General features: G+C 39.9%; 1 protein-coding gene across 2 annotated transcripts in view; it reads left to right on the forward strand.

Moving 5' to 3' along the window:
• CDH20 (cadherin 20) overlaps positions 1–13,008 on the forward strand; it is a 220,858-nt gene that overhangs the window by 163,128 nt on the left and 44,722 nt on the right. For both annotated transcript variants that reach the window (XM_053571443.1, XM_053571444.1), the window contains exon 2: positions 11,258–11,653. In XM_053571443.1, the coding sequence (XP_053427418.1) occupies positions 11,426–11,653 (228 nt within the window). In that variant the 5' untranslated portion in view covers positions 11,258–11,425. The remainder of the gene's footprint in view (positions 1–11,257; positions 11,654–13,008) is intronic.

Genomic DNA, 13,008 nt, shown 5'->3' on the forward strand with positions numbered 1-13,008 from the left:
ATCTCACTCATGAATATAGATGCAAAAATTCTCAACAAAATCCTAGCCAATAGATTACAGCTTATCATCAAAAAAGTCATTCATCATGATCAAGTAGGCTTCATCCCAGGGATGCAAGGCTGGTTTAACATACGCAAGTCCATAAACGTTATCCACCATATTAACAGAGGCAAAAATAAAGATCACATGATCCTCTCAATAGATGCAGAAAAAGCATTTGATAAAATCCAGCATCCTTTTCTAAAGAACACTGAAGAGTATAGGCATAGGTGGCACATTTCTAAAACTGACTGAAGCTATCTATGACAAACCCACAGCCAATATTTTACTGAATGGAATAAAACTGAAAGCTTTTCCTCTTAGAACTGGAACCAGACAAGGTTGTCCTCTGTCACCTTTACTATTCAACGTAGTGCTGGAAGTTCTAGCCAATACAATTGGGCAAGACAAGGAAATAAAGGGAATCCAAATGGGAGCAGAGGAGGTCAAACTCTCCCTCTTTGCTGACGACATGATCTTATACTTAGAGAACCCCAAAGACTCAACCACAAGACTCCTAGAAGTCATCAAAAAATACAGTAATGTTTCAGGATATAAAATCAATGTCCACAAGTCAGTAGCCTTTGTATACACCAATAACAGTCAAGATGAGAAGCTAATTAAGGACACAACTCCCTTCACCATAGTTTCAAAGAAAATGAAATACCTAGGAATATACCTTACGAAGGAGGTGAAGGACCTCTATAAAGAAAACTATGAACTCCTCAGAAAGGAAATAGCAGAGGATATTAACAAATGGAAGAACATACCATGCTCATGGATGGGAAGAACCAACATTGTTAAAATGTCTATACTTCCCAAAGCAATCTACCTATTCAATGCCATTCCTATCAAAGTACCTACATCGTACTTTCAAGATTTGAAAAAAATGATTCTGCGTTTTGTATGGAACCGGAAAAAACCCCGCATAGCTAAGGCAGTTCTTAGTAACAAAAATAAAGCCGGGGGCATCAGCATACCAGATTTTAGTCTGTACTACAAAGCCATAGTGCTCAAGACAGCATGGTACTGGCACAAAAACAGAGACATAGACACTTGGAATCGAATTGAACACCAAGAAATGAAACTAACATCTTACAACCACCTAATCTTTGATAAACCAAACAAGAACTTACCTTGGGGGAAAGACTCCCTATTCAATAAATGGTGTTGGGAGAACTGGATGTCTACATATAAAAGACTGAAACTTGACCCACACCTTTCCCCACTCACAAAAATTGATTCAAGATGGATAAAGGACTTAAATTTAAGGCATGAAACAATAAAAATCCTCCAAGAAAGCATAGGAAAAACACTGGAAGATATTGGCCTGGGGGAAGACTTCATGAAGAAGACTGCCATGGCAATTGCAACAACAACAAAAATAATCAAATGGGACTTCATTAAACTGAAAAGCTTCTGTACAGCTAAGGAGACAATAACCAAAGCAAAGAGACAACCTACACAATGGGAAAGGATATTTGCATATTTTCAATCAGACAAAAGCTTGATAACCAGGATCTATAGAGAACTCAAATTAATCCACATGAAAAAAGCCAACAATCCCTTATATCAATGGGCAAGAGACATGAATAGAACTTTCTCTAAAGACGACAGACGAATGGCTAACAAACACATGAAAAAATGTTCATCATCTCTATATATTAGAGAAATGCAAATCAAAACATCCCTGAGATATCATCTAACCCCAGTGAGAATGGCCCACATCACAAAATCTCAAAACTGCAGATGCTGGCGTGGATGTGGAGAGAAGGGAACACTTTTACACTGCTGGTGGGACTGCAAACTAGTACAACCTTTCTGGAAGGAAGTATGGAGAAACCTCAAAGCACTCAACCTAGACCTCCCATTCGATCCTGCAATCCCATTACTGGGCATCTACCCAGAAGGAAAAAAATCCTTTTATCATAAGGATACTTGTACTAGACTGTTTATTGCAGCTCAATTTACAATCGCCAAAATGTGGAAAGAGCCTAAATGCCCACCAACCCAGGAATGGATTAACAAGCTGTGGTATATGTATACCATGGAATACCATTCAGCCATTAAAAAAAATGGAGACTTTACAATCCTTCGTATTAACCTGGATGGAAGTGGAAGACATTATTCTTAGTAAAGCATCACAAGAATGGAGAAGCATGAATCCTATGTACTCAATCTTGATATGAGGACAATTAATGACAATTAAGGTTATGGGGGGGGGAAGCAGAAAGAGGGATGGGGGAGGGGGGTGGGGCCTTAGTGTGTGTCACACTTTATGGGGGCAAGACATGATTGCAAGAGGGACTTTACCTAACAATTGTAATCAGTGTAACTGGCGTATTGTACCCTCAATGAATCCCCAACAATAAAAAAAAAAAAGGAAAAGAAGAAAAAAAAAAAAAAAAAAACAAGATGTCCTAAATTCCAAATTACGCTCCACAAGAGAGATTTTGTTTTAAAGCATGTATTAGAAGACATGTTTTTCTTTTCTTGCAACAAGATAAATAATAAACAACAATGAGGGGTTTTTTTGAGGGGGGGGGTTAGTAGGTAAATGTTCATTGTCTTACACTGATCACCCCATTGTCTTCTTTGTGGCCCTTTCTTTCACATTGTACGAGTAAAAAATAAAACACCCATTATTCTTGTGTGCAAGTGAGGCTTATGCAAAAGGAGAAAGATTAGAAAAGGAAGGAACAAGTTAAAAATTCTCTAATGTTCAGGGGGTGCCTGTGGCTGGAGGAGTAGGGCGCCTGTCCCATATGCTGGAGGTGGCGGGTTCAAACACGCCCCGGCCAAAAAAAAAAAAGAATTCTCTAATGTTCAAGATAAATTTTACCTAGTTAGCAGCAGAGGACCCACAGCCAGCAAATACAGCATCAGGTCAGAAGCAAGCCTTAGGGACAGGTGAGATTTACTATATGGGAGAGCAGCTCACATTCTTTATGCCCAAAGCTGCTTTGAAGTTTTGGATTAAAAAGAGAAAGTTCTTGCCTCTTTAACTAATCAGATGTGAAATGATGATTTTAATCCCTAATCTGAAACAAAATTTATCACCTAGCCTCTACATAGGACCTCCTCCCAACTTCCTGCCATAACCCAAGCAATGAAGTTCAAGTTCCTCTTTTCCCATACCAACTTTTCTTCATAGACAGTTTCCAAATGTTGGAGACTCTCCCTCCTCACTGTTTCAGACATTTGGCCAATCTCTCTCTCCACTGGGTCCTTGGTTGAAATTCTCTTTAGCAATTTTCCCTGGACTCTCAACTGATGCTCTCACCTCATCTCCAGGATCACTGTTAACTAGAGATTTGACCAATGTTACTTTGGCATGCTAAAAAACCTACGGTTGGCTGGGAGCAGTGGCTCACTTTCGTAATCCTAGCATTCTAGGAGGCCACAGTGGAAAGACAGCTGAGGCCAGGAATTTGGGACAGGCCTGAGCAAGAGTGAGACCCCAACTCTACAAAAAATAGAAGTGGCTCACTTCCAGGCGGCGCCTGTGGCTCAGTGAGTAGGGCACTGGCCCCATATGCCGAGGGTGGCGGGTTCAAACCCAGCCCCTGCCAAACTGCAACAACAACAAAAAAATAGCCGGGCGTTGTGGCGGGCGCCTGTAGTCCCAGCTGCTTGGGAGGCTGAGGCAAGAGAATCGGGTAAGCCAAAGAGTTAGAGGTTGCTGTGAGCCGTGTGACGCCACGGCACTCTACCCGAGGGCGGTACAGTGAGACTCTGTCTCTACAAAAAAATAAAAAAAAAAAAAGAAGTGGCTCACTTCTGTAATCCTAGCATTCTAGGAGGCCACAGTGGAAAGATAGCTGAGGCCAGGAGTTTGGAGACAGGAGACAGGCCTGAGCAAGAGTGAGACCCCAACTCTACAAAAAATAGAAAAAGTAGCCAGGCATAGTGGTGTGCACCTGTAGTCTTAGCTAACTAGGAGACTGAGGCAGGAGGATCACTTGATCCCAGGAGTTTGAGGTTACAGTGAGCTATGGCGACAGCACTGCACTCTAGCCTGGGTGACAGAGTGAGATCCTGCCTCAAAAATAAAACAAAACAAAACCTTTAGTTATAGGATTGTCCTACTTTCCTAAAAAGTCATGTAAAGGGCAAAGTCATAAGAGAAAACACTAAGCAGCAATTATTCGCAACTTCTTATCAAAGAAGAAGGTCAGCCAAAGAATTAATATTTTACATACAGGCTTTTCTTAATAAGCATGCATTTAATTCAATTATAAATGTCTTGTAAGATGAGGAATTAGAGAGCATGTGGAATAACTCTCAAAAATCAAAATTTATCATTCTTGTCTAACAGTAGTCAGAGAAATTGCCCATGGACTGGGCTGTACTTTCATTAGCTTGATTAAAAGTGAAAACTGGAGGAAAGGTAAAGTAGGTCAAAAACTTCCTGCCTCCTTGAGGATTAAAACATTTACTAGATACTAAGTATGGGTGAAAGGATCAGCAAGAATCTATTTGCCTACCATGGAGGCTAGGAGAATGAAAAGCAAAGAGGAATTGGACATGAACTCTAGAGAAAGGATTTCTAAAATGGAAATGCCTTTATTTATTACCTGAGCTGTGGAATTGATAGCTAGAGAGTCAGGGTGTATACAGGTGACATACAGCAGTTTTTATTATGGGCCTGACCAGATTTTTCAAAGCTAGCTCTTTTTATTACTATTATTATTAAATTATAGCTGTGTACATTAATGCGATGATGGGGCACCGTACACTGGTTTTATATACCATTTGACATATTTTCATCACACTGGTTAACATAGCCTTCCTGGCATTTTCTTAGTTATTGTGTTAAGACATTTATATTCTACATTTACTAAGTTTCACATGTACCCTTGTAAGATGCGCCGCAGGTGTAATCCCACCAATCACCCTCCCTCCGCCCATCCTCTCCCCGCCCTCTCCCCATTCCCCATATTCTTAGATTATAACTGGGTTATAGCCTTCATATGAAAGCCATAAATTAGTTTCATAGTAGGGCTGAGTACATTGGATACTTTTTCTTCCATTCTTGAGATACTTTACTAAGAAGAATATGTTTCAGCTCCATTCATGTAAACATGAAAGAGGTAAAGTCTCCATCTTTCTTTAAGGCTGCATAATATTCCATGCCGTACATATACCACAATTTATCAATCTATTCGTGGATCAATGGGCCCTTGGGCTTCTTCCATGACTTAGCAACTATGAATTGGGCTGCAATAAACATTCTGGTACAAATATCTTTGTTATAATGTGATTTTTGGTCTTCTGGGTATATACCTAGTAGAGGAATTATAGGATTGAATGGCAGATCTATTTTTAGATTTCTAAGTGTTCTCCAAACATCTTTCCAAAAGGAATGTATTAATTTCCATTCCCACCAGCAGTGTAGAAGTGTTCCCTTTTATCCACATCCACGCCAACATCTCTGGTCTTGGGATTTTGTGATATGGGCTAATCTTATTGGAGTTAGATGATATCTCAAAGTAGTTTTGATTTGCATTTCTCTGATGATTAAGGATGATGAGCATTTTTTCATATGTCTGTAGGCCATGCACCTGTCCTCTTCAGAGAAGTTTCTCTTCAAGTCCCTTGCCCAGCCTGCAATGGAATCACTTGTTCTTTTCTTGCTTATACGTTTGAGTTCTCTGTGGATTCTGGTTATTAAACCTTTGTTGGAGACATAACCTGCAAATACCTTCTCCCATTCTGAGGGCTGTCTGCTTGCTTTACTTACTGTGTTCTTGGCTGCGCAGAAGCTTTTTAGTTTGATCAGGTCCCAGTAGAGTATTTTTGAAGCTGCTTCAATTGCCTGGGAGGTCCTCCTCATAAAATATTCACCCAGACTGATTTCTTCAAAAGTTTTCCCTGCACTCTCTTCTAGTATTTTTATAGTTTCATGTCTTAAGTTTAAATCTGTAATCCAGTGACAGTCTACCTTAGTTAATGGTGAAAGGTGTGGGTCCAGTTTCAGTCTTCTACAGGTTGCCAGCCAGTTCACCCAGCACAATTTGTTAAATAGGGAATCTTCTCCCCACTGAATGTTTTTAATTGGTTTGTCAAAGATCAAATAACGGTAAGTAGCTGGATTCATCTCTTGGTTCTCTATTCTGTTCACATCTACCTGTTTTTGTGCCAGTACCATGTCAAAGCCAGCTCTTAATTACATAATTCAAGCTTTCTACGACTCTTTTGCTCAACTCCTCTCACCCACACACACACACACATATCCCTATCCTTATATAAAACTAGACATTGCTCCTAAACGTCAACTGAGCCACCCTACGCCTTCCCTTCACCCACATTCACCCCACAGTTCCATTTATGAACTTCACAGTCCCGTGTATAAAACAGCACTCCCTCCTATGGACCAGTTTGGCTGTGGGAAGGAAAGGGAGAGCAAGGAGTGGTGGGAAGGGAAGATTGCAGAGAACTGACAACAGCTTGGGTGAACAATACTAGGAGCCAAATCTTTAAGCTCAGGATTCCCACAGTTTTTGAAGAAGTTGGGGGAAAAGGAATTCATAGAAAAATAACCAAAATTAGAATAAGCAAGAGTGATGACCACCTTTTCTAAGAAATCTCCATGGCAAGTAAGTATTCTTTTTCTTCTTCTGTTCAATTTAAAAAATAATAATTCCTCAGCAGAATACACTCACCATCAATTTATTAACAGCTCCTTTGAGGGGTGAGCAAAGCACTCTATAAGCATGTTAAATAAGCACACCCTGATATTAAGATACACCCCATTTCAAAAATGTTGAGTTGGGAGGGAGAAGTGTTGTGAGTCAGGTGAGGCTTGAAGTAGGGGAACTGAAGTGAGAACACAACTCAAAATTGGGGCAATCTAGTGCTCGAGTACCCCCTGGCTCTGCCAAGAGGTGGCTGCCTCCAGAGATGGGTGACTTTGGATAGGCTGATGCCCCAATGGCCATAAAAGAGTGATGGAGCTTCCACTCAACCTCATGCCTGCCCAGTAGGAAACTATGATGTGTGGAACCTTTGTAGTAAATGAAAATGACTCCCGGTCAGAAATCCTCTCACCTAGTAGTATACAGAACCGTAATATGTACATCATTTCCCAAACAGATCCCCAGTGATGGATTTTGGTGAGCAGCACAGACATATTCAAACAGATCTAGAAATGTTGAAATATTATTTGCAGGGACACTGAAAATATATTCTTTATGGAATTCCAAAAGGGGATATTATTATTTGTGAACTATGCATATTGAAATACATAACCATCATCTGAACTTTTCATTCTAACTTACACCCATGCCTACCTATGCTGTTCATTCTCTGGGGATTCTGTGCTCTATACCAGAGGATTTTGACTCCTAGGTAAAATGAGTTTGTTTGTATTTCTCAAGAGAGAGCCTTGACTGGGAGGTTGAAAATGTTATGACACTGAGTTGTATTCTGATTTAATGTTGATGTGCCTTATGGTGCACTGTCATGTTTCATTGTGATATCTAAGATCTCCACGAAGGCTCTTTCTTCTTTTTTCTTTTAAGTGCATTTTTGAGGCTCTTATTATAAGGAAAAGTGATAGCTTAAGAAGTTTGGCCGCTTAGAACCATGACACCACTGTCTACATTTACCTCTCTAAAGGCATTAAGCCACATCAGAACCTTAAAACACCCCCTCTTCATATGGGGAGTCACAAGCAGAGTGGCCTGTATGCTTCTACAGAGGTATTGTTTGACCTTTGCTGAGTAGCAGTACTTCCATTAACCAGGAAAACTGGAATGGTGAGGAAAGAAATCAGAGGATGATCATAAAAGCCCAGTTCATTTCAAGGAGAAAGCAGTAACCATCCCTCCTCCCTACATTTTGAATATCACAACAAATTTAAGTAACAAAATAAACAATTCACTGAGAATACATTTTATGTACAACTTTAATTTCTTCCTACTGTGTTCATTACCAAGCTGTTTGCTTTCTATTGGGAGGATGGGGGGGGGGGACTTTAAAAAGACTCATTTAACACAGAAGTCAATTTCCACTGATTTGTTCTTCATGTGGCATATGTAGTCTTCTAAAGCAGATCTAGATATACAAATATACATATATCAATTATCTTCTTTCATAAGGACAACAGCAATTAGATTAGCCCATCCCCAAACACATTATTGATAATCATATCCTATAGGTTAAAAAATATGAATATCAGAACTATTTTATAATAATTGCAAACTGGTTAGTATTTTTGATAGAACTGTTTTATATAAAAACAGCTCTAATTGAATAGTATAATACTACTACTGTATAACCCAAATTTTACCTTCTAAAAAGTCAGGTTGGGAGTGTTTTTCATGCCTTCTGCCCTAAGTAAGCAGAAATAAAATGCTTTCCATCAATTGGCACTATCAAGTTATTTAAGACAGTCTTACAAAGTTTACGGGCACTGCTATCTCTGTAACTTCAGGTTTGTAAGGGGAATCTGAGAGGGGACTGCAAGCTTTTATAGGATCACAAGTGGCTCCACAGGACCTCAAGACCCCAAAGCCACTTTTGTATGTGTGAAGCAAAAGGGAAGAAAATGATAACTCTGCAGGAGTGCATAGGAGGCCAAAGTGGCAAGACAGGGAGATAAAAGCCAAGGCAACAGAACCACCTACAAAATATTCATCACAAAGTTTCCAATGAATGCTTTTTTCCTTGAGTTCCTCAGATCATGCCTAGAGGTAAAAATAAGGGATTTTAATTGGCAAGAATGCAAGCCTACTTTGTAAGACATAAAGGGCACTACTTGAACTCCAAATCCCCACAAATTTAATTCTGTCCATAAAATTTAGCCAGGGGAATCAGGAAGGATAGGGGACATTTGCACACCTGACACACACATGCACATGTACCCTTAGATCCAAAGCATGCTGTGAAAACTATCCTCAGAAAATAATTGATAAGTGTGCTTAGGCAGAATGCACATATATAAAACACAGACATTAAAGGAAAAATACATTAAACATAAACAGAATATTTATGTATGTATAGAGTTCTATCATTGCTAAGTGCAATTTACAGAAAAATTTTCTCTATTGTTTTCTAATAGTGTTTCCTGAAATTTCCGCAGATAGAAAAACAATGTCTGGTTACTAGAGAAGTAGGCTGGAGCCAGAATCCTCTACTTACCACAAATGTAAAGATCAGAGAAATGACAGACATGCTAAGCCCTTTCAGAGTTTGGTCCCAAAGGTACCCATGAGATAAATATAGGTTCCAGGCTCAGCTCCATCATTTTTACACATGATGCAGGTAATTTATGTGGCTGTTCAAATGTTGGTTGGTAGCTTGGTCATTTACAGAGCCTGCATTATCCCCTCACCGCCCGGTGAGGTAGGTGGGAGAAGAATTATTGTCCCTGCTTAACAGAGGAGGAAACTAAAGTTCATAGAACCAGTCAGAGGTAATGAAGATGGAACCAGGAATCAAACTGTCCCTTAGTCTCGTGCTCTTTGAGAAACTATAGATATGTTTGTATCTTATAATATGTGGAAGAGTCGCTGTGTAGTTTGCCAGTCACAGCATTCTGGCAGTGGCTTTATTTGGCAGTGCCCTTCAGTCCACTTTCCAGGTCTTAAAACAGCATGGCTGTTTCTCATCAGTCTTTCTCATCAACTCATTTCCTGAGTTAAGATTCCTTCTTCCAGAACGTCTCCCCTAACACAAGGATCAGAGAAACATGAGCGGGGTTTCTGTCCATTGGTTCAAAGAGAGAGAGAACAGCTAATATTTGGTAACCCACCTTTCAGCAGCACCACTGTTCTGTATTAGCAACACATCACCCTCACTCAGGTGTGCCTGGCCTGCTGCTTCTTAACAATCAATCTGCCTTTACAGCAGGATCTTGTAAGAAGCACAGCCTCCCTTTCTGCTATAGACGATCTATAGTTGCCCTAAGGTTCTTCCTTTTTATTGGTTCTCATTGAAGTGATTTCCTATACAGAAATGAAATTACATATTATATGAAACGATTATGCAATTTAAAAAAATTCTTTCATAAATTTTAATAGTGAGTATTTGAGAGGAAGTTTAAATCAGTTCTGATGGTGACAGGTAGAAGGTGGTGACTGAGTTAGCACCAATGAATTCACTTTAAGCCACTTGTACAAATGAAGCACAGATCTGCACTCTCCAGATACACACATTTGTTCTGAGAAGATGGCAGTGTTCTTCAAAGTAACAGTGTGACTATTAAGCCCACATAAGTCACTTTGGTTGTTTTGACAAAGTGACTTAAGTATTAATGCCATCTCATTAAACCAAGCCAAGTAAGGGAAGAAAAGGTTGGTGAGGTCACAGCCCAGGCATGAGGTCACCAGCTAAATCTGACCTCATAGCAACAAAAGGAGTTTGACTGATGAAAATGTGTCCCCAGGGTAGAAATTAACATCTCTTTGCCTAAATGACTCTCTCAGGCCAAGAAAGGAAATGTGTTAGCTAGACACTCTTGGCTTGCTCACAGCGTCATGTGCCTAGTTGCACTTTAAAGTCTGTTGTGAACAATATGATTAACTGACCATTCAAATCCTAGAAAGGTCACATTATCAGAGAGCAAAGAGCCCCTATCAGCTCTTCAGAACCAAAGCAATAGGGTGTGAAACCTGAATTCCACCATGAGCTCAGAGAATGATTAAAGTCAGAAGTGATCCATGGCTGCTATTATAAATGAAGTTCAAGGTTTCTAGCATTATCAATAACAGCAGTAGGCACAAGATAATTGTGGATAGAAACCAAAAAAAAGTTATTTGATTTTGCTAATTTTTTTAATAAGCTAAGAAAAGCTATTGGGCTAATGTAATGGAAATATTAGTTATTAGCTGTATATTTTAGAAATGAATACTATTTTTAAGAGTTTGGGAGACTGTCTGATCATAAATATTTCAAAGAGCACACTATTAATTCAAGCCAATCAATAATACAGCATAACCCTCCAGCCAAGTTACCATTGAGAAGAAATTTATTCACCAATTTTATTCCCACTGAATCCATATCCAAAGGTTTGGGCTTGATTATAGCAAGATATGTTATCTTCTTTTTATCAAAACATTATTACTCAAACATTTCCAAAGCAATAACCTGTTATGACAAAGTTTTTAATTCATTGAGTAGAAAACTGAATATTTACTGACATTCTTGAAAACTTGCAGCCACCCTGCAGGGAAGAATTTGACATCATCACACTGTGTTTTCCTTAACTTGACAGGAAGTCAACTTCAAGCAGATTGACTTGAACCAGGATCTCGTTTGGGAAGCATAAGTGTCCAATAAACTCTGTGGTCTATTCTTTTTAATTTGGAAAATACTCACATTTCAGTAGCTGATCGTCCTATACCTTCTGAAAAAGTGCAATCCCACGTGGACTTCTGGTAGAATGAGCAATGCAAAGAGCTGGCTTGGACTTGGCATGTCCTTGTATTTCTGGGGACTGATGGACCTAATGACCACCGTTCTCTCGGGCACCCCAACAACACGAGGCGAATTAGAAGCCCTCCTGTCAGACAAGCCACAGTCACATCAGCGAACCAAGAGGAGCTGGGTTTGGAACCAGTTTTTCGTTCTGGAAGAATACACTGGGACCGACCCTTTGTACGTTGGCAAGGTAAGAGATGACAAGTAGGGGACCTACTTGGTGTCAGGGTATCAGATATTGAAGGTAGGTGTGAATATGGATTGAATATGAATGCTCACCTGGCCTGTGTCTGGGGCCTGAGAAAAATCTGAACAAGCAGTATGTTACTTGACATCTAGCTAAAATTTAACTTTTGCTTTGTCAGATATCAGTAGGAAAGAAAATATTTCTCTCCGCTCCATGTCTCTGTTCTGAGTAGGAAAAACTGGGAATTAGGATTTGGAGGAAAAGACTGCAACCCTGCAAAAACCATTCAAGTCCCAAAAGAGTAGCAGCAGCCTCCTGGGGATGACAGGATGGGGAAGCAAGAAGCTGAGAAATGCAAAGAGGGGAGTACGGATTTCTTTGCCTTTTTTTTCAAAGCATTTCCACAGGTATTGCCTGAGGCCCAAATTTAATGAAAAAAAAAAAGTATAAAACATTTTTCATTTCAGAAGATCCTAGCATGTGCTTTAGGGTAGTTGGAGATAATCAATGAATATATTTATAAACTTTATACTCAAGTTCCCTTGACTTAATCTGTCATCATTTCATTTTTAATCCTAGTTTCTCGTATGTTTACTTTATTTGGATGTTAATCAGAGATCATTTTGGGAAAGCAACCAAGTAAGAGAGAATGGGAGACAAAGAAGTAATTAGAAAATAAATAATTCATTCAATGATAACCTAAAGACTTGTTTAGTGCAGAGGCTGAAAACATGGTTTACACTGATACACATGGGGTTCAAAGTCCAGCCCTGCCAGTTGGTTCCAGTATGACTTTGAACAGGGTGCCAAGACCCAACAGGCGGTGTTGAGTGGAGGGAATAAGAGAACTGCTACTTTTCAAATTGGTCCCTCAATGCCCACTCACTTCTTAACCCAGTTGTCTGCCTTCTGTCCCCACAATTGCACTGAAGCTGTGTCTTCACTGCTCCTCAGGGTAAACCCATCTACTATCCAACACAATGGCCTTGTCATATGATACTTCCTAGTGACAGCCCTGGCCACTGCTTCCCCATCCCTCCACTTCAGTCGCTCTCCTCTCTTGGCATCACGACCATCACAATCCCTGCTTCTCCTCCTTTCTTCCCAAACTAATTTGCTAATCCTCTCCCTGCAGCTGACCCCAGGTGTTAGGAGCTCACCACCCTCACCCCGGCCCCTTCTCCACCCTTACTTATTCCCTGGGTGTACTAACTACCCCCTGTAGCTTTAAACACCATCTTTATACCAAGAAATGCCAAACCTTCATCTCTAGCTGAAACCACCATCTAAGCTTCCAGACTTATAAAGCCTACTGCATACGTGACATCAACATGTTTTTGACTCTTACGCTGTTCCAA

The sequence above is a fragment of the Nycticebus coucang genome, chromosome 19, assembly GCF_027406575.1.
Source record: "Nycticebus coucang isolate mNycCou1 chromosome 19, mNycCou1.pri, whole genome shotgun sequence".
NCBI classification, from domain to species: Eukaryota; Metazoa; Chordata; class Mammalia; order Primates; family Lorisidae; genus Nycticebus; species Nycticebus coucang.